This window comes from Pan troglodytes, chromosome 20 (genome assembly GCF_028858775.2).
Source record: "Pan troglodytes isolate AG18354 chromosome 20, NHGRI_mPanTro3-v2.0_pri, whole genome shotgun sequence".
Taxonomy (NCBI): Eukaryota; Metazoa; Chordata; class Mammalia; order Primates; family Hominidae; genus Pan; species Pan troglodytes.
This window is the reverse complement of record NC_072418.2, coordinates 12047764-12070449: the sequence shown is the minus strand read 5'-3', so window position 1 is coordinate 12070449 and position 22686 is coordinate 12047764. Positions and strand designations below refer to the sequence as shown.

The following is a 22686-nucleotide window of genomic DNA, read 5'->3' as shown; positions in this document are numbered from 1 at the left end:
ATAAATATTGCAAAACCACATGATCGTGCCACGCACTTCAGCCTGGGAGACAGAGTAAAACCCTGTCTCTATATAAAGAAAAATAAAAATAAATAAAATAAAAAATAAAGCCAATATAAACGGGCAAAAGATTTGAACAGACTCTTCCCCAAAGGCTTAAAGAAGGCCAGTAAGCACGTGAAACCATGTAAAACATCATTAGTCACTAGGGAAATGCAAATTAAAACCATGAGATACTACTGCACACCTATTAAAATGGTCAAAATAAAAAAGACTGACCATACCAATAATTGGCAAGGATGCAGAAGAATTGCAACTCTTATATACTGCTCATGGAAATGTCAAATGGCATAACTACTTGAGAAAGGTTTAGCAGTCTCTTAAAAACTTAAACGTACACTAACATATGATCTGATCATTCCACTCTTAACTATTTAAAGAAACAGAAGCACATGTTTAAAGAATAATCTGCATATGGGTGTTCAAGGCAGTTTTAATTGCAATAGCCAAAAGGTAGAAATAACACATGGATAAATAGCTTGTGGTATGCCTTGCAATGGAATACTATTCAGCAGTGAAATGGACTCTACAACATAAATGGATCTGAAAAAATTATCCTGAAAGATGCCAGACTATATGATTCCATTTATATAAAAACTGTACATAATATAAAGTCGTCTATTCTAAGAGAAAGCAAATCAGTGGATCAGGAGAGTGACAGGCAGGGAAGGGTGAGGAGAAGAAGAAATTATAAAAGGGCATGAGGAAACCATCTGGTTTGATAGGTATGTTCATTATCTTGATGGTGTGTATGTACACATATGTGTATGTGTCCAAACTTAAAGTGTATGCTAAAAACATGTGCAGTTTATTACATGGCAATTATATCTCAAACTTACTGAAAGAACCTGCCTCAATAATTCAAACCAAAGATTCTCAGCAACAGTGAAAAAAGATCATTAAATGTACACTTCACCAAAGACTCATACGCATATGAAAGTGATGTTCAACATCATTAGTCTTTAAAGACACATAGAAAGGCAAACTTAAATAATTTATTTGGTTTTCTTTGCTGGCGTCAATTTTCTTTTTTTTTTTTGAGACAGGGTCTCATCCTGTTGCCCAGGCTAGAGTGTAGTGGCACGATCAGGGCTCACTGCAACCTCTGCCTCCCTGACCAGGCTCAAGCAATCCTCTTGCCCCAGCCTCCTAAATAGCTGGGACTATAGGCACAAACCAGTACACCCAGTTAATCTTATTTATTCTTTGTCAAGATGAGGTTTCACTATATTGCCCAGGCTGGTCTTGAACTCCTGGGCTCAAGTGATCCTTCTGCCTTGGCCTCCCAAATTGCTGGAATTAAGGTGTAAGCCAGCATGCCTGGCCAGTACCAATTTTCTTGTATGCAATAAGTGAAAATTTGTACCCCTAAATGTTCCTCAATTCCTTATAACTAAGTTTTTCATTAAAAAACCCTCTGAGGATATTTTTTTTTTTCTTTTTTTGAGATAGTCTTACCATATCATCCAGGCTGGAGTGCAGTGGCGTGATCTGAGCTCACTGCAACTTCCGCCTCCCGGGTTCAAGCAATTCTGCCTCAACCTCTTGAGTAGCTGGGATTACAGGCACATACCACCATGCCTGGCTAATTTTTGTATTTTTAGTAGAGATGGGGTTTCACCACGTTGGCCAGGCTGGTCTCGAACTCCTGACCTCAAATGATCCCCTCGCTTCGGCCTTTCAAAGTGCTGGGATTACAGGAATGAGCCACTGCACCCAGCCTAAAATTGTTTTAAAGACTAGGGAAGTGTAGTAGTGACAAATGGGGGAAAGAGTGGAACTCCTCAATAATAAAGAGTTCCATCTGTAACCATGAACAATTGAGATAACTCAGGATCTTCAGACCAGCTAGATATTTTTATTAATGATATATAACCTCTTTAAAACATGTATATTTACCAAAAGCATTCTGATATGGCATTCCTCTAGTGTGACTTTTTGCATGTAAATTAATACAGCCTTTTTGACCTTCCATACAGTCAGGTTCCTCTTCAGTGTGGATGTTTCCTAACGACCAAGTTCAAGGGCTTTCCAACATCTCTTTCACTCATGGGACTTCTCAATGTGTGCTTTGACATGTTCCCAAAGTGGAAGCTAAAAACAAAGAAGAATCTCCACACATTTTACATTCATAAGATTTTTCACACTTGTGAGATCACAGCTGAATATTAAGGTATAAGGCAGAGCGAAAGGTTTCAACACATTCCTTACAGCCAGAGGACGTGCATTTATATCCAATGTGCTCACAAGCTCAGTAAGGCCCGAGGAAAATAATGAAAGCTTTTCCACCTTCCTCACATTCATAGCATTTCTCTCCAGCATGAGTTCAAACAGACTCAGTAAGATGTAAGCATCGACAGGTTTCCTACGTTCAGTTTGTTTCCTAGGATGCACAGACACATGAACAGTAAGGCCTATGGAAGGAGCCAAGATTTTCCCACATTCCTTACATTCATATGTCTTCTCTTCTATTGGAATTGTTAAGATCTGAGACACCAAGGAAGGCTTCCCACATTCCTTATGACTGTGTACATTGCCACTATGAATGAGTACATGTTCAGTAAGTGTGAGGTAGTGGCTTTACCACATTCTTTCCAAGTATCAGCCCCAATTCACACACATTCAGTAAGGCATGAGGAATTACTAAAGGTTTGCCCACATTCCTTATATGGTTTCTCCACACTATGACTTCTTAGATGTCAAATAAGATATGTGGACCGAGTAAAGGCTTTCCCACATTCCTGACATTCAAAGGGCCGTTCACCAGTGTGAGTTCTCATGTGTACTGTAAGGCCTGATGAGATACTGAAGGCTTGCCCACACTTTTGACATTTATATGGCCTCTCCCCTGTATGTATTCTTTTATGTTGACTAAGGTGCGAGGAGTATCTAAAGGCTTTCCCACATTCCTCACATTCAAAAGGCCTTTCTGCACTGTGACTTCTCAAATGTCGAATAAGAAATGAGGATCGAATGAAGGCTTTCCCACACTGTTGACAGTCATAGGGTTTTACACCGGGATGAGTCTGCATGTGACTTTTAAAGCAAGAGGAATTAATAAAGGCTTTTCCACATTCCTTACATTGATAAGGCTTCTCACCAGTGTGAGTTCTCATATGTACAGTAAGATGTGAAGAGTTAGCAAAAGCTTTCCCACATTCCTTACATTCATAAGGCTTTTCTCCAGTGTGAGTTCGCCTGTGTTTTATAAGACCTGATGAATCAGTGAAGGCTTTCCCACATTTGTTGCACTCATACGGTTTTTCTCCAGTGTGAACCCTTATGTGAATGTTGAGTTTTGAGAAACAAGTAAATTCTTTGCCACATTCATTACAAACATAGTGTTTTCCTCTAGTTCTATGTCTTATATGTTTAGCAAGATCTGGGGAAAAAGCAAAGGCTTTGCCAAATTTCTTATGTTCTATAGGTAACACTCTACTATGAGTTCTTAAATGTTGAGTAAGATATGAAGACTCAGTGAAGGGTTTCCCACATGCTTTACATTCACAGAATTTTTCTCCATCTTGAGTTTGCATGTGTACAAAAAGGGCTGTAGAATGAGAAAAGGTTTTGACATACTCCTTATGAGTATATGGTCTCTCTCCACCATAAATTCTTACACATTCTCTGAGGTGTGAGGAGGAAGGTAAGCCTTTTTCACAGTCACTGCATTTATATGGTTTCTCTTGAGTGTGAGTTTTCTTGCAAACAAGATGTAGATTTTGGCTAGTTTTCTTGCAAACAAGATGTAGATGTTGGCTGAAGGCTGTGTCACATTGATTACAGTTAGGAAGTTCCTCTCCGATATCAGTTTTCTTGTGTAAAGATAGAGGGTTTTCTGAAGGCTTTTTCACATTGATTACACTCACAGGTTTTCTTTCTAAAGTAAGTTCTCCTGTGAGTCTTAAGGCATGAGTGTTCACTCAAGGCTTTTTCACATTGGTTAAAGTCAAACAGTTCCTCTCCAAAATGGTTTCTCTCCTGTTGGTGAAAATTAATGATGGTTCATACAAGTTTTCCAAATTTATTTCATTCAGATTCTCCCTTTTACTCTGAATTCTGTTACACATGGAAAATAAGTTAGTATAATTGAAACTGTTTGTTCCTGCCATTTTCATTGCAAGGCATGGTTCAGACCTGAATGTTTTCAAGTGGAACAAAGTGACTGCAGGAAGTTCTGTTATATTCTTTACTTTCAGAGGGCTTCTAAATAGAGCTTAGCTGATAACGGCCCAAGAGTGAATTATTTATCAAAAACATCTGAGATACCTATATGGGAATGTTGAAGGAAATATGTAAACAAATATATTCTGAGGGATGTTTAGAGTGTTTGTCAAACTCATGATCCATAGTCTCTCCAAGAGACAGATTATTTTTGGGTGAAAAACACTAGTCTCAAATGTCTCAAGGTTATTGTGCTGCTTTTCCATTTTAAGGAATTTCCAATCTTCCTCTAACATGGAAGACAATAAATTATACCTTCTGAATCTTACCATTTCCACCACACTGGATGTTTTCCCCTGCAAAAAATTCTGCTGAGGTGCTGACCATTTGGTATTAATATGACTCTCCCAATCTGAAATAAGATGAAAAAAATTTTAAGTTCTTAGAGAAATAATGATTTTAAAAAGGGTGTTAAAAATGCAAGACTAGTATGTACTGTAGTTTCAAACACTGGCTTGAAATATAGTTTGTTTTTTTAAAGAACGGGAAACATAAATTGAGAAATTTGGATGTAGTAAGAGTCTAGCAACAGTAAGGTACTGAGGTCAAGTTGGTAGGTGATTCACTAAGAAACGGTTCTCTAGGCTGGGCGTGGTGGCTCACGCCTGTAATCCCAGAACTTTGGGAGGCCAAGACAGGTGGATCACGAGGTCAGGAGATTGAGTCCTGGCCAATATGGTGAAACCCCATCTTTACTAAAATACAAAAAAAAAAAAAAAAAAAAAAATTAGCCAGGCAAGGTGGCATGCACCTGTAGTTCCAGCTACTCAGGAGGCTGAGGCAGGGGAATCACTTGAACCCGGAAGGCAGAGGTTGCAGTGAGCTGAGATCGCGCCACCGCACTTCAGACTGGCGATAGAGCAAGACTTTTTTTTTTTTTAGAGACAGAGAGAGAAAAAAAAGAAATGGTTCTCTAAACATTGAGACTTTATAGTGAACAAAAAAGAGGTACAGCCAGGGAAACAAAGTTGAAAGGAAATGGATACAGAGCTAAATGCAAATCATACATTTAAAGGAGAAGTGAGACAGATCTTAATGTCAGAGCAAAAGAAAGTTTCCAAGATGGATAAAGTGAAAGAAAGAGAAGATAAGGTACCCAAGGAACCTCGGAAACCAATTGGCCTTGATATTCTCCCCAAAAAAGTACACTTTCAAAACCTTCCTACTTAATATTTATAAACAGACTGCACCTCTCATAGATCAGGGCTGTTTCTCACAAATAATCACATCTGTCTTTTCTCTCATCTTGGAGAATTTTCTGCGCTGTCTTTAACTCTTCTTGTTTCACCTGAAAAGTCAAACTATGTTTGAATAGCTAGTACCCTGGTCTCAGGGAAAGATGAATGATGTTAGAATGCGCAAGGGATGGCTGGGCACAGTGGCTCATGCCGTAATCCGAGCACTCTGGGAGGCCGAGGTGGGCGGATCACAAGGTCAAGAGATCGAGACCATCCTGGCTAACACAGTGAAACCCTGTTCCTACTAAAAATACAAAAAAAAAAAAAAAAAAAATAGCCAGGCGTGGTGGTGGGCGCCTGTAGTCCCAGCTATTCGGGAGGCTGAGGCAGGAGACTGGCGTGAACCCGGGAGGCGGAGCTTGCAGTGAGCCAAGATCACGCCACTGCACTCCAGCCTGGGTGACAGAGCGAGACTCTGTCTCAAAAAAAAAAAAAAAAAAAAAAAAAAAAAAAAAAAAAAAAATGTAAAGAATGTGCAAGGGATAACAAATGCTTCCATGTTAAGAGCTAAGATTTTGCTGTCTGGGCATTCTGAATCCTCTCAGATATAACTTAAATTACAACACAATGTTCATGACAAAAACTTTCAAGTGAACCTAAACTTCAAATACTCTTTTCTCATTCACTGTGCACCAAAAGGACTAGCAATCCTTCCCATGAAACCCAGGCTTAAGCTCATATACATATTCAAGAAGCTCTAAGTCTTTTATCCATGGAGAAAACAAAGCTAGAACAATGAACAGATCTTCAATTTCATCACAAAAATCACAAGGCAGTAAGGTCTATGAGATGGAAACAATGTTTCGCCTGTTTACCAATGCAGCCCATTAACAAGCAGAGTCTAGAACATAGTTACTTAAGACATATTTGTTCCAGAAGAAAACTAAATGAAAAGAATGGTACCAGCCTTACCTACTGCAACTAGATTCTTATAGTTCTCCAGCATCACATCTCTGTATAAGTTTCTCTGAGTTTGATCCAGCAAAGTCCACTCCTCCTGGGTGAAGTCCACAGCCACATCCTCAAAGGTCACTGAGTCCTAAACCATCACACACATGCTGGCGTCAGGCAAGTACGTTCTCCACTATGTTGACTGGAGAATGAGGGACCTTGTCTTGGCATGCCTTGACAAGACTCTTTGGTCTCCTATCACTTGATGGTCCTCACTTTCTTCTCCCCTGTCTGTACATATTCACCGGTGATCTCATCTAGTCATATGGCTTGAAGAGCACCTCTTTCACCTAACTGAATATATCTCAGCACAACTAGATTGTGACTTCTTCTTATTGTTCTCTACTGACAGGTTTTAGCACAACCCTGAATACATTATAGACACTCAAATAAATGCTCCAGTGACAGCACAAATTCCGAGAAGCACATGTGCATTCTCTCCCTGTCTATCACAGCAAAATGAAAGCATATCAGCATGGATGACAGTCAGACTGAATTAGTAAACAGTGGGATAGTACAATCACTTCCCTGTGAAACCTGTCAACCATGTGAGAGGCCCTGTGGTCCGAAGAAGTTTGATGAGAGATGTGGTCCCTAAGCAGACCCTCTTTGCTTGCAGGGGCTCTGTTCCACTAGGAGAAAACACATCTACATGGTAGGAAGAAGCATATGCTTCTACAGAAAAAGCAGTTTCCTACTTACCTGAGAGTAATTTGTCAACCACCCAGCCACCATCCTTTCCTCTTCAAATTCTGACTCATGAAGACAGAAAACATCTTGAGAAAGATGATCTTGAGAAGAAGAAATAAAACCTGAGAATCCAGGCTGCTGATAGCTTCCATACTCACAAGGCAAGAAGCCACCTCATACCAATGCTAAGTGGACACACACACGTTATAATAAAATGCCTGAGCAGCCTGTCTCACCTGAAGCCAGAAAATATGCTTCAGGCTTTGATGACCAGGAGAGAGAGTTTAACAATCCCATTTTATAAGGAATACAAAGTCCAGAGAAGTTAACATTTTCCTTATTTGCCAAAAACGAAACTCATCATGTGATTAAGCAGAACTTCTTCCACAAAAGCCTGCATACTTACTCCTCCTTCCCAAATCCCAGGATTTAGACCACAGAATATTCATATCTACTTTAGCCTCTTCTAGGTATCTCAAAAGCAGGGCCACTTAGACCCTAAACCCTAATCACAAGACAAGCTGTTCACAGACTGGTTAAAGCAGGGTCTCGAAGGACCATCAATACGGACTTACCACAATGGGAAAGATCAATGGCCAGCAGCCTGTGAGTCTAACAGTGAAATGTGCCTGAATATCTTGTTCCCAAAGTCTCTTCGAGACACTGTCTGAACTTATGGGTAAGTCAATCTCAATTCCTCTTGATTAAGTAGTAGTGGGAGTCTTGCCTCATACTGTCAATCTTTAAGCAACAAGCATTACTCATCTGTCATCAAGCGCCATTCATTAGCCATCTCTCTGCAGAAGATGAAGTTGTTCATGTGAGTGCCACTAGAGTATTATGCCACGTGGACATAAATAATAACAAATCCCATTTACCTAGTACCCATGTGCCAGAAACAGTGGTAGGATAAGTTCATATAATTATCAAAGCAGTTTTTGTTACTATCATATTAGTTGAGGAAACCTAAGCTCAGACACTAATTAACCCAACATCACCAATTAGAAAGTGTGAGCCAGGATATGAATACAGGTTACTCTGACTCACAAACCTAAACTCCTGAGGTTCTTCTTATTCTCCAACGTGACCATGAGATCGTCATGAAATGATGTACGGAAAGGTTAACTCAACAGGCCTGGGTTGCCCAAACCCTGCACTCTCTTGAGAAAGATCTGTCTTCAGGACTGACACTTGGCTCAGTTTGTGAGAGATGACCTTTTAGCTTATGGAATATCTTCCCTGGTAAGTGTATATTTTTCTATGGTTGAGCTATTGAGCCAAACTATACTAGTGTGACCAGATTGTGTATGCTAACAATATGATTTATGCTGAAGGCCTGTTTTTGTATGCCTGAGGCTTCTGGTAATAATGCATGAGTTTGAACTGTTGAGGAGCTGGGCATAAGTGTATGAAGTAAGTCATTCAGGTGCTGTATGCCTACGGGACTAACCCTCAGTAAAAATCCTGGACACCAAAGCTCAGGTGAGCTTCCCTAGTTGGCAACAGTTTGCAGGAATACTACACACTTTTACTAGGAGAATTAAGCACTGTCCATGTGACTACATGGGAGAGAAGCCTGGTTTCTTCTAGACTTCATTCATCTTTTCCCTTTGCAGATTCTAATCTGTACCCTTTTATTGTAATAAACCATAACTGTAGGTTTAATAGCTTCTGAGTCCTGTGAGTGCTTCCATCATTGAGCGTGAGGGTGGTGGTCTTGAGGACCCCCAACACAAATGGCTTATTGAATTTAGACATCTTTAGCTCCTCCAGCTGGCAGTCATGTAGGCCAGGTGGCTTCCCTTCAAGTCCTTATCTCTGGCTCACGCTTTCATTCACTCTGCAAACATTTATGAAGGACCTTATCTTTGTGAGGTAATGTACTAGACACTTAGGATAGAGCAGTCAACTATACAAAAAATGTCCTAGACCTTAAGTATCTCACATTCTAAAGTGCTAAGCAGATAATAAACACATAAGTTTTTTTTTTGTTTTTTTTTTTTTGAGATGGAGTCTCGCTCTGTCGCCCAGGCTGGAGTGCAGTGGCACGATCTTGGCTCACTGCAAGCAAGGTCTGCCTCCCAGGTTCACTCCATTCTCCTGCCTCAGCCTCCCGAGTAGCTGGGATTACAGGCATGCGCCACCATCCCCAGCTAATTTTGTATTTTTGGTAGAGACAGGGTTTCCCTATGTTGGTCAGGCTGGTCTCAAACTCCCAACCTCAGGTGATCCGCCTGCCTCGGCCTCCCAAAGTGCTAGGATTATAAGTGTGAGCCACTGTGTCCAGTCATAAATATGTATTATGTCAATTGGTGACAAGTGCTATGGAAAAAAATAGATGAATGGATAAGTAATATCATCCTCCACCTCCCCTACCACACACACATATAAATGTATATTTACAGACTCAGAACTGGTTCTGGCAAGAAAATATAAGAAAATAACCATAAGACACTTGAAAACTGACATCTGGCTTGCCTAAAAAAGTTGACACTCAACTTTTTATCCAAAGCAATAGAGTAATAATAATGGTTCAACTAAAGAAACTCAGAATACTGCTAAGGCTAATGCCTAGCTGTAGCCAATTAAGTAATTTCTTTACTTTGCTTTCACATTCAGTCTACAAAAGCCAACTGTGCATGCTGCTACAGCAGAGCCCCCTGAACCCTTCTGGTTTTGGAGTGCTGCCTGATTCACGAATCCTTTAATGCTTAACTATTACATTTATCTGAAGTTTTTCTTTTAATATTCATAGGTCCTAGCAGAGGGTAGAAAATATTTGGGGTGTGACTCATGCCTGTAATCCCAGCACTCTGGGAGGCCAAAGCAGGCAGATCACTTGAGCTCACAAGTTTGAGACCAGCCTGGGCAACATGGTAAAACCCCGTCTCTACAAAAACCACAAAAATTAGCCAGGTGTGGTGGTACGTGTCTGTAGTACCAGCTACGTGGGAAGGTGGCTTGAGCCTGGGAGGCAAAGGTTGCAGTGAGCCGAGATCATGCCACTGCATGCCAGTCTGGGCGATAGAGCCAGACCTTGTCTCAACAAAAAAGAAGAAAAAAGAAAATGTATGGGGTGGATGAAATGCTGAATCACACATTGTGCAAAAGTTTGTCTATTTTATATTTTTCTGGGGGTATGGGGGAGACAGGGCCGCACTCTGTTCCCAAGGCTGGAGTGCAATAGTAGGATCAAGCTCACAGCAGCCTTGAACTCCTGGGCTCAAGCAATCTTCCTGCCCCAGCTTTCTGAGTAGCTAGGACTTCAGGCAAAAGCCACCACCACACCCGGCCAATTAAAAATTTTTTTGGCAGAGATTGGTGGTGGGGCTGGAATGGAGAAGGGGTTCCTCACAATGTTGGAAAGGCTGATCTTGAACTCCTGGGCTCAAGCGATCCTCCCGCCTTGACCTCCCAACGTGCTGGATTACCGGTGTGAGCCACCATGACCAGCCAATTTTTTTTTTTTTTTTTTTTTTTTGAGACACAGTCTCGCTCTGTCACCCAGGCTGGAGTGCAGTGGCATGATCTCGGCTCACTGCAAGCTCCGCCTCCCGCGTTCACGCCATTCTCTTGCCTCAGCCTCCCGAGTAGCTGGGACTACAGGCGCCCACCACCATGCCTGGCTAATTTGTTTTGTATTTTTAGTAGAGAAGGGGTTTCACCATGTTAGCCAGGATGGTTTCGACCTCCTGACCTCGTGATCCGCCGGCCTCAGCCTCCCAAAGTGCTAGGATTACAGGCATGAGCCACCCCGCCCGGCCATGACCAGCCAATTTTATACTTCTAAAAAAACCTATCTCTTGGGTTTACTCATCAGTTTTACTTTTTTTCCCATTAAATGTTGCTTTTAGTGTTATGTTTTCTTTATACTCATTTTGCTAATCTCTTTCAAACACTTGGAAATGACATCTGAATTTTTTAAACATTTAATTGAAATATATATTCACAAAAGAGTAGAATTACAAAGGTAAAACGCATCATTAATTTCTACACCTTGATGCACACATGACACATCTAAATCATTGCCCCTCTTCGCAAATGGAAACTATTCTCACTTCTAACGGTATAGGTTAATTTTGTCTGTTTTTAAACTTTATAAATGAAATCATCTATTCATTTATGTCTAGCTTTTTTGATTCAATATTATGTTTATGAGTCATCCATACTGTTACACATATAGTTCTTTTCCTTTTACCGAAAAGCACTCCATAATACAGGTTGAATATCTCTAATCTGAAAATCTAAAATCCAAAATGCTCCAAAAAACCTTTTTGAGCACAGATATGACACTCAAAGGAAATGCTCACTGGAACATTTTAAATTTCTGAAGTATAATACAAATATTCCAAAATCTGAAGAAATCTGAAATCCAAATGACTTCTGGTCCCAAGTATTTCTGACACTTAACCAGTATAGCATGGTTTATTCATGTATTCTTGTAGACAGACATTTGAGTTGCTTAATTCTGGGCTATTTCAAATAATGATGTTATATGGTCACATTTAAGGGTATATCCTTACATTCAAATTTGGAACACAATGCCAAACTGTTTTTCAAAACATATTTCTACTTTACACACTAAAAGTATACACAAACTCTAGTTTCTCTAAATTCTCTTCAACATCTCGTATTGTAACTCTTTTTGGATTTAGCCATTCTGATATATGTGTAGTGGCAGATTTAATTTCCATTTGCCTGATTATTGATGAGGATAAAAACTTCAATTTTTCATGTTTATTATCCATAGTACAGTCAGTTTTGCGAACAGCCTGCTCAAGCCTCTTAATTTTTCTATTGGATTGTTTGAATTTTTGGAATTAACGTGTAAGAGTTCTTAATGTATGTTGGATATTAGCCTTTTTTTTGGTCAGTTACATATGTAGGAATTATCTCCTCTTATTCTCAGGCTTGTTTCTGGGTGGGGGTGGGGGACAGGGCCCTGTTCTGTTGCCCAGGATGAGGTGCAGTAGGCACAATCTTGGCTCACTGCAGCCCTGACCTCCTGGGCTCAAGCAATCCTCCTGCCTCAGCATCCCAAGTAGCTAGGAGAAGAAGCATATGCCACCATGTCCAGCTAATTCTTTAGTTTTCTGTAGAGATGGGGTCTTGCTATGTTGCTCAGGTGGGACGCAAGTGATTCTCCTGCCTTGGCCTCCCCAAGTGCTGGGATTACAGGTGTGAGCCACTACGCCTAGCTTCCTTTGGAATTATTTTTAACTTCATTAAAAGAAAAAACACTAGGGAATTTGGCAGGATATAGTTAAATTATATATGTATTTACCCTTTGACTTAGAAGTCCCATTTCTAAAAATCCTCCTGGATGCATAACTCTACAAATATCTATTTTTAAAATGTTCTGGCTGGGCATGGCGGCTCATGCCTGTAATCCTAGCACTTTGGCATGCTGAGGTAGGTAGATTGCTTGAGCCCAGCCTAGGCAACACACGGTGAAACCCTGTCTCTACCAAAAAATACAAATCTTCACCAGGTATGGTAGCACTCACCTATACTCCAAGCTATTCAGAAGACTGAGGTGGGAGCAATACCTGAGCCTAGGGAGGTCAATGCTGCAGTGAACCGTGATCTCACCACTGTACTCCTGCCTGGGCAACAGAGTAAGACCTTGTCTCAAAAATCCAACAAAACAAAAACCAAGATACATTTTCTCATACATTCATATTAGAATGTAGAACTTCCAAGGGTTGATCCTTCTCTCTTAAAACACAAGCCACATAACTAACAAAATCATACCTTTTAAAAATACCTCAGAGAGCCAAGAATGCAGATACACCTAAATAATAAGCTTTGCTAAGAAAGAAGATACCCATGATTTTTCTCAATCTTGGATGAGTGATGAGAGAAAGAATCTGCCACACATGAAGGTATAAAGAAATCATCATTAAATCTTACCAAAATTTGACAGCAGAGTGTGGACTGATTGACCACATTAGAATTCTGAGACATCTCAGTTACAGAATTCACAGTGATGAATCCATCCACAGACTTTCACCAAGTCTTCACCTAATATTAGACCATAGTATATCAAAGGCTGGGATAAGGCAGGATCACTGAGGTGCATGTAGCCTCCCTGATGACCAAGGCAACCATCCCCCCAAGGCAAGTGGCAGGGCAAAGGGGTGAAGATAAATCCATTCAAGGCACTCTGGGCCCTCAGCTATCACAGGCTGGTTGCAGAGCAGAGAGTTAATACAAACCCTCAATAAAATTTTAGCAAAATGAATACAGTGATATATATATATACACACACATACATATGTATACCTCTATATATGAAAAGATAACACATCAAGTTAGAACGTATCCCAGAAATGCCAGATTGATATTCAAATGTAAATTAATTTAATGCAACATATTAGCAGGCCAGAAAATCAGATGATCTCATGAGATGCAGAAAAGGAATTTGACAAAATTCATTAACCATGATTGTTTTTAATGAAGTTCAATAAGCCCAAGAAAAATTTTCAGCCTAATAAAGGGCATCTACAAAAACGCCAAAGCTAACATTATACTTTAAGGTGACAAAAACGATTGCTTTTTAACTGTATTACAAATGAATAACAAAACCATATTGAAAGATAAAAATAACTCATCTAAGTGAATTTGGAAAACAGTATTTTGAACATATAATCTAAGCCTAAATATAAAAGAATGACACAAAAATAACTCAGTTAATAAATCTGTTTTCCACAGGGGTCTGAATTAGCAATTCAGAACTACTTTATTTGTATTTTAAGATTCAATAAGTAATATATCATAGAGAATGTCAGTAAAATGGCAGAGTAGGAAGCCCTACCTCTCTGTTCACTCATGGAAACACATAGTAACAATACTGGAACCAAAATACCTTGAAGAGAAATCCATAATCAAGCTAATAATTGCAAGCAACCCCAGAGGAGCACAAACTGAGAACAGTTGCATGTATACCGGTAAGAACAATTTTCAACTTACCCTCATCAGCCCTTCCCCAAAACCAGCGCAGCTCAGTTGCGTTGACTTTATATCTTTTTGATAAATTGGTCTCTTTATTATTATATAATGCCCTTTGTCTCTTGTCACAATTTTTGTCTTAAAGTCTATTTTGTGTGATGTAAGAATAGGGGCTCCTGCTGTCCTTTGGTTATCATTTGCATGGAGTATCTTTTTCTAACCCTTGACATTTAGTCTGTGCCCCTTAAAATTAAAATGAAGTTAAAAATAATTCCAAAGGAAGCTAGGCGTAGTGGCTCACACCTGTAATCCCAGCACTTGGGGAGGCCAAGGCAAGAGAATCACTTGCATCCCACCTGAGCAACATAGCAAGACCCCATCTCTACAGAAAACTAAAGAATTAGCTGGACATGGTGGCACATTATTTATTCATGGGAAGAAGTGAGATTGGCTACTTGACCTCCTGACCTCTCAGAGGGTTCTCCAAGGGGCCCGTAGCCATCTTGCCTCATACTGAGGTGCTGATCATCTGAGAAAGAAATGAAGCAGACATCCTCTTACATCTGCTCTGTATGACTGAGAAAAATCACAAACAGAGGCTTTTCTGTGGAGAGAGAGAGAAGAGAAGGTGTGCTTGTCATCAACCTTATGGTATACTTCTGTAGGGGTCAGTCCTGATCTTGTCTCATATGGAGCACTGCTAATGGATGAACGTCTTTCCCAGTCAAGACTAAGCCATAAAGACTGAGAGAAATACCTACTACTTCAGTGCACAGACAGCAAAGCAAACCTACAAATAGCATGAAGAATCAAGAAGAAACTATGACACAAAGAAAACAAATATTCAGTAGCCAACCCAAAAGAAATGGAGACCTGTGAATAACCTGAGAAGGAAGTCATAACAATCATCTTAAAGATCAGTGAGTTAAATGACAGCAGAGATACATAACTATAGGTCAGGAAAATAATACATGAATGAAGTGAGAAATTCAACCCAGAGATTGAAATGATAAAGAACAAAAGAGAAATACTGGAGTTGAAGAGCACAATAATTGAACTAAAATATTAACTAGAGGGGTCCAAGAGCAGACATCATCAAACAGAAGAATCAACAAAATAAAAAATAGATTATAGTCAGTCAGAGGAACAAAAAGAAAAAACAATGAAAAAGAGTGAAGAAAGCCTAAAGAACCTGTGGAACTCTGCCAAGTGAACAGAAACATTAAAGAAGTTACAGAGGGAGCAGAGAGAGAAATGAGTAGAAAGCCTATATAAAGAATAGCTATAAATTTTCCACATCTAGGGAGACAGAGGCACCCATATTCATGAATCTCAAAGCCCCCAACAAGGTTCAACTGAAAGAGATCTAAACTAAGACACATTATAGTGAACTTGTCAAAAGTCAAAGACAGAGAATTTTGAAAGCAGCAAGAGAAAAATGACTTACTACATACAAAGGAACCTCCATAATACTACCCATTGATTTATCAGCAGAAACCTTGCAAACCAGGAGAATGGAATATTCAAAAAGTCATCAATCACAAAGGAAGACTGCAAGAAAAGACAGGAATAAAAACTACAGAACAGCCAGAAAACAATGAAGTAAATGGTAATAACAAGTCATCATCTATCAACAATTACTTTAAATGGATTAAATTCCCCAATGAAAAGACACAGAATGGCTGAATATGGTTAAAATAAACAAACAGGTGGGGCACGGTAGCTCACACCTGTAATCCCAGCACTTTGGGAGGCCGAAACAGGGAGACGCCAAGGTTAGGAGTTCTAGACCAGCCTTGCCAATATGGTGAAACCCCGTTTCTACTAAAAATACAAAAATTAGCCAGGCATGGTGGCACATGCCTACAGTCCCAGCTACTCAGGAGGCTGAGACAGAAGAATTGCTTGAACCCGGGAGGCGGAGGTTGCAGTAGGCCAAGATCACGCCACTGCATTCTAGCCTGGGCAACAGAGTGAGACTCTGTCTCAAAACAAACTAAACAAGATCCAACTATCTCCTGGCTACAAGAGACTCGTTTTAATTTTAAGGGGCACAGACTAAATGTCAAGGGTTAGAAAAAGATATTCCATGCAAATGATAACCAAAGGACAGCAGGAGCCCCTATTCTTACATCACACAAATAGACTTTAAGACAAAAATTGTGACAAGAGACAAAGGTCATTATATAATAATAAACGGACCAATTTATCAAAAGGATACAGAAGTTTTAAGTACATATACACCAATATATTTAGGGAGCTCATCATACATAAAGCAAATATTAATGGATCTGAAAGAAGAAAAAGCAATATGATAACAGTAGGGGACTTCGATACTCCACTTTCAACAATGACTGGATCACCCAGACAAAATAGTAATAAGAAAATAGTGACCTTGAAAAACAAAGACTCTCTAACTACAAAAATCAATCATATTGTATATAAATATAAAAGAAATTAAAAACTATGGCACCACATATGCTCAAGGTCATTCCATTTACGAAACAGGAATAATAAACTATGATTTTTAAACAGCTGTATTGGGTAAGCACAAGAATAATAAAGAAAAGTTTAAAACTTCAAACCCCCTAGCCCAAAAAACAAAAAAACACAGCTGCACAATCACCACAAAAAGAACAAAGCAGTTCTAATGACTTTTTTCTTTGAGTTACTGTTGCTTTTTTACACACTGTGAAACTCTGTTCTCTAAAATCAGTTATTAGAAATTTGCTGTTTGAAATTCTACCAGTAAGAAATATCAGAAAGACTGAAATATCCCACTTTCACCTGGAGGGCTTATGTAATATTTTGACACCAAGAAGAAGTATCCATTTACAACCCAGGTGCTGAGTTTCAAAGAAAAGATTTCTGACACAACATTCCACATCTACTCAAATTTACTGTTTCCAAGGAAATGCGACACCGTGTTGTTTGCACCCAGATACGGATGCTGACCCCTTTATACAGCCCTACTTTGCGCTGAGACTATCAAAATGCTGATGCATTTAGGCCAGGCGCAGTGGCTCATGCCTGTAATCCCAGCACTTTAGGAGGCTGAGGCAGGTGGATCACCTGAGGTCAGGAGTTGAGACCACCTGAGGTCAGGAGTTGAGACCAGCCTAGCCAACATGGTGAAAGCTCGTCTCTACTAAAATACAGAAATTAGTGAGGCGTAGTGGCAGGAGCCTGTAATCCCAGCTACTCAGGAGGCTGAAGCAGGAGAATCACTTGAACCCGGGAGGTGGAGGTTCCAGTGAGCCGAGATTGCGCCACTGCACTACAGCCTGGACAAGAGCAAAAACTCCGTCTCAAAAAAAAAAAAAAAAAAAAAGACAAACAAGCCTAATAGTATGTCAAATTCATAATATAACCACACAGAGAAAAAAACTGAGTTCAAGCAAATGTTTTAACTTTATATCCTTAGTAAGGACAAAAAGAAATATAAAGAAACTCAATACTAAATAAAGTAATGGTAGTAATACTAGTCATCTGGTAATGTTGCTACAACAAATAATATATCAGTGTCATTAGGAGTCAAGGTCTTTATTATAAGAGATAAGAGATACAAACATAAGGAAAAACAAAAAACCTCTTAAGTTTGTAATAGGAATATGAGTATAAATGTATGATGTAAGAAAATACATATTCTAGATGTCCACTGTAAGGCCATAGATGTCCACTGTGGGCCTATCACACAGACCTTAGTGTCTAAAAGGAACATGACTTTTTGGAGCAATCATTGATTCCAGGTCTGTAAGAGGAAAATACAAAGTGAACTGGGGTCTGATTTTGCACTCAGATTAGTAGAGTTGTGTCACAAGACACAGAGCCAAATTTAAAAATTACCGTTGGTCAAACTTGGGACAGTTTGAGCATCAATACGAATGACAGGAATTGATTATAATACAGTGAATGAAAAGAAAAAAAATTAGAATAAGTTGTGACATTCCAAAAAAGAAAAAAAGTATAGAGGGCAGTGAAAGTGGTGAAAGAAAGCTCCTCTTCACCTAAGGCTGTCAGCTAAAGAATGGAGGAAGAACGACAGAACTAGGAAAAAAAATTGTTAACCTCTCAATGTAAAAACAGGTTCAGGAGAAGATGACTGAGTGATGTTAAAAGCCACTGGGTGAGGCCAGGCGCGGTGGCTCATGCCTGTAATTCCAGCACTTTGGGAGGCCGAGGTGGGAGGATCACCTGAGGTCAAGAGTTCGAGACCAGCCTGACCAACATGGGTGAAACCCCTTCTCTACTAAAATTACAAAAATTAGCCAGGCGTGGTGACGCACATCTCTAATCCCAGCTACCCAGAAGGCTGAGACAGGAGAATCACTTGAACCGGGGAGGCGGAGGTTGCAGTGAGCCAAGATCACGCCACTGTACTCCAGCCTGGGCGGCAGAGTGAGACTCTGTCAAAAAAAAACAAAAACAAAAACAAAAACAAAAAACCAAAAAAACCACTGGGTGAAAGGCTGTTGGGGAACAGAATATTCCCCTGTGGCCAAAGTATCACTTATAGATTACTATAAGAAAAACATGACTATACAGAGATGAGTACCTTGACCAAATGCGTAGTATCACTAACAAACTTGTAGTATGTGACTACTGATAGGAATATAATATGAAGCCCAGTACATTACCTAGAAAATGGAAGCCTTGGATCTGGCCAGTCTAACTCAACAGCCACTAGCCCCATGTGGCTAGTGCAACTGAGGAAATGAATTCTTAATTTTATTTACTTTTAATTCAACTTTAAAAATAAAATTGTTATTGAAAAACTTTTAAGTATGTTTGGAACAACCTGGGTTTGTTAATCTACTTTTTCAATAGTTAATTTTATAAACTCTAAATACAGATCAAGAATTTCCAATGAAAATTAGCTGTAAGTGTAAAATACATGCAGGATTCCAAAGACTTAGTACAAAAGAAGTGTGAAATGTCTCAGTTTTAAACTGACTACATTAGTCACTAATTTCAAAAACTTATATTGATAACTGGATATGCCGCATTTTTAATATATTAAAAATGATATCACACATACATTTAACATTTTCTAATTTGGCTACTAAAATTTTTAAAAATTACATCTGTGCCTTGCATTATATTTGTATTAGACAGTACCACTGTAACCCCAACATCCACTTTACAAGAAATACAGGACATAAGTAAATCAAATAAAATCACAGGAAAACATCATTGCATGAGAACGGCAGCATTTTACAAGATAATGCTCCTGAAATCTTCAAAGGCCAAAATTTTATTTTTAAAAATTCAGGTGAATGGCGGGGCATGGTGGTTCACGCAGTACTTTGGGAGGCCAAGGCCGGCAGATCACGAGGTCAGGAGTTCGAGACCAGCCTGGCCAACATGGTGAAACCCTGTCTCTACTAAAAATACAATTAGCCGGGCGTGGTGGCACACGCCTGTAATTCCAGCTACTTGGGAGGCTGAGTCAGGAGAATCGCTTGAACGCAGGAGGCAGAGGTTGCAGTGAGCTGAGATCACACCACTGCACTCCAGCCTGGGACAGACAGACTCCGTCTCAAAAAAAAAAAAAAAAAAAAAAAATCAGGTGAATAGTCTAGTTAAAAAACAGATTTAACAGATCTAAAAACATGCAAACAACCTGGCAACTATAATGGTGACTATGGTGACTTTTGGACAGCTAGGGAAATCTGATTTGATTTGGGGGTGGGGATGGACAATGAAGTCTTGTTTTAAGCTTGTCTTCACTTTCAGGAGGTATTTGAGATACACGCTTAAGATAAAAGGGGAAAGTTCATTCACTTCCAATTTAAATGGCTCATGATAAAGTACATATACAAAAAAATGAAACAAATCTTAACAACTAGTGAATGTAGTTAAGGGTTAAAGACTTTTTTTTTTTTTGGAGACGGAGTCTCGCACTGTTGCCCAGGCTGGAATGCAAGGGCGCAATCTTGGCTCACTGCAACCTCTGCCTCCCGGGTTCAAGCGATTCTCCTGCCTCAGGCTCCTGAGTAGCTGGGATTACAGGCGCCCACGCCCGGCTAATTTTTTGTATTTTGAGTAAAGACGGGGTTTCACTATGTTTGGCCAGGCTGGTCTCAAACTCCTGACCTCGTGATCCGCCAGCCTCAGCCTCCCAACATGCTGGGATTACAGGCGTGAGCCACCACGCCCGGACTAAAGACATTTGTTTTACTCGAGCTACAGATGTTCTCTAGATCAGTATTTGTTTTTTTTTCTTTTTGAAACAGGGTCTCACTCTGTTGCCTAAGCTGGAATGCAGTGACACAATAATGGCTCACAGCAGCCTCGACCTCCCATGCTCAAGTGATCCTCGCATCTCGGCCTCCAAAGTGGCTGGGACCACAGACACCACCATGCCCAGCTAATTTTTTATTTTTAGTAGAGACAGAGGCTTGCCCTATTTTTTCCAGGTTGGCATCAAATTCCTGGGCTCAAGCGATCCTCCAGCCTCAGCCTCCCAAAACGCTGGGATTACAGGTGTGTGCCACCTTGCCCCGCCCTCGGTAAGACTTTCAAATGAGTAACTGGGAGAAAACCCACCTGTCAAAAGTTATCTTCGCATTCATTATCAATTCAATCCCTCCTGCTAGTAAATCAGCCTGCACTGTGTTCCTGGGGATGCCCTCGTTTTGAACCTCTGGGGGAATCTACAGGGCGCTAGAGTGAGATCTAGGTGATGGCCTGGAACCACAGTTGAGCAGTCCTGTGTTTTTCCTCGGTGGTAAATTTTACAGTTATGTGCATTCATCCACTCATGCATTCGATGGTATCAGATCCATGTGCTCTCGAACAACCTGAAAAGGTTTCTTTCCAACTCGACACAACTTAAACTTCAAGACCCGACACCCACAGCCAGAACAAGTGCATGAAGTGCTCACCGCGACACGACAGAATTGTCAGGTTGCTGAGACCAGGAGGACACCAAGCGAAGGTCACCGTGAACAGGAAGGCAGAGATGCTGTTCCTTATAGAGAAAAGGCACAACGCTGGATGTGGAGACTTTTTTTTTTTCCATTAGAGATGGTTGGGGGGGGGGGGTCTCCCTATGTTGCCCTGCCTGGTCTTGAACTCCTGGCCTCAAGTAATCCTCCTACCTAAGCCGCCCAAAGCGCTGGGAATGACAGGCGTGAGCCGCTGCGCCGAGCCCTATGAGGCTTCTGCAGAGGGGAGCAGGGAAAATGGAAAGGCCGTGCCCCCCGCCTCCTCCCGGGCCGAGGCCCCAGTGCAGCCGCCTCGACCCCTGAGGACAGACCTGACTGTGGCTCTCAGAGGAAGGGCCGCGACTTGGGAGAGCCCACAGGATGCTCGAAATGCCCGACAGTGCACAGGACAGGCTCCATTTCACTGGGCACCTCCCCTTTCCACCCTTCTACTCCCGCGTGGCTGCACCGGGGCACCGCCGGACGCCGCCCAGAAACAAAAACTTACCTCAGACGCCAACGGGAACGCGCTGTTAAGATGGCGGCCGTTATGCGCATGCGCCCACGCAGACACGCCGCGCACGCGCAAAGGCTAGGACCACCTAGGGGGCGGGGCCTCGGGTTCCCGGGCCCATCAGCTGCTGCAGCTTTTTCCAACCCAGAGCTGAGAGGAAATGCTGTTTACCTCCCCGAAGAGCGCAAGTGTCACCGGTAGGGGGTCTTGACTGCAAGCTGTCCAGGTTACTGGCGTTTTGAACAAAGAATTAGACAAAACGCCCAGCAAAGCAAAGAAAGAATGAAGCAACAAAAGAACAAGAGCTGGGATTTGTTAAAAACGAAAGCATACTCCACAGTGTGGGAACTGGCCAAACGGCAGCTCAAGGGCTCCGAAACAGAATCTTCATGAGTCCCAATACCTCCTAGAATTTTCCCATTGGCCACTTCATGCTCACCTCCTGTAAATGAAGCGGTAGCCCGCGTTCAGTCTGATTGGTTGCAGAAAGCAGCCAACCAGAGTCTGAAGTTACAAAGGTCACACTCCTGTGCAAACATCTGATTGGTTGCAAAAAGCAACCAATCAAAGGCTAGGGTGAAGTTACGAAGTTACAGTTACACTTCTATGCAAATGAAGACTCAACCGGCCATCAGTCTGATTTGTTGCAGACAGCCAATTTCCTATCTGCCGGCAGAAAAGGTCAAAGGGAGTAGCCTCTAGTCCTTTTGTTATTTAGGCGAGGAAAGTGAGGGTTTTCCTTTCAATTTAGTTCTAGGAAGTCGGCCTAAAACAGCCTTAAGTTCCCTGCCTCCCGACTCTATTCAGCCTCACAAGGGCTTGATTTTTGGTCATCTCACACTCAGAGACTAGAATGCTCCTATTGGAATTTGTTCAAAAATTAGCACATAGAGGCTGGGCCTGATGGCTCACGCCAGTGATCCCAGCACTTTGGGAGGCTGAGGCAGGCAGACCACTTGAGCTCAGGAGTTCGAGACCAGCCTGGGCAACATGGCAAAACCCTATTCCTATAAAAAAGACAAAAAAACACAAGAATTAGGACGTAGATAAGAGCATAGATAAGATTCATGCGGACTTCCTAAAAGTGAAAACACCGAGATCTGGGGTCGGGGAATCTAAGGCCAATTCG

The 22686-nt window shown here is 41.0% G+C and overlaps 2 protein-coding genes across 3 annotated transcripts in view; both read right to left on the bottom strand.

The window, feature by feature from the left end:
* Positions 1 to 2567, bottom strand: part of ZNF177 (zinc finger protein 177) — a 39003-nt gene extending 36436 nt beyond the window's left edge. The window contains exon 1 of one of the 2 annotated variants that reach the window (XM_063800526.1): positions 1960 to 2567. The gene's annotated coding sequence lies outside the window, so the exon portion shown is untranslated. The remainder of the gene's footprint in view (positions 1 to 1959) is intronic. The other variant, XM_063800530.1, reaches the window with a different exon arrangement.
* Positions 2544 to 22007, bottom strand: ZNF559 (zinc finger protein 559). Its single transcript, XM_024351645.3, is given in 7 exon segments — positions 2544 to 3882; positions 3884 to 4041; positions 4554 to 4636; positions 6435 to 6561; positions 7176 to 7264; positions 21002 to 21087; positions 21552 to 22007. Coding segments are annotated over 7 exon segments (1803 nt in total). The 5' UTR covers positions 21602 to 22007; the 3' UTR covers positions 2544 to 2672.
* Positions 22008 to 22686: the final 679 nt, after the last annotated feature.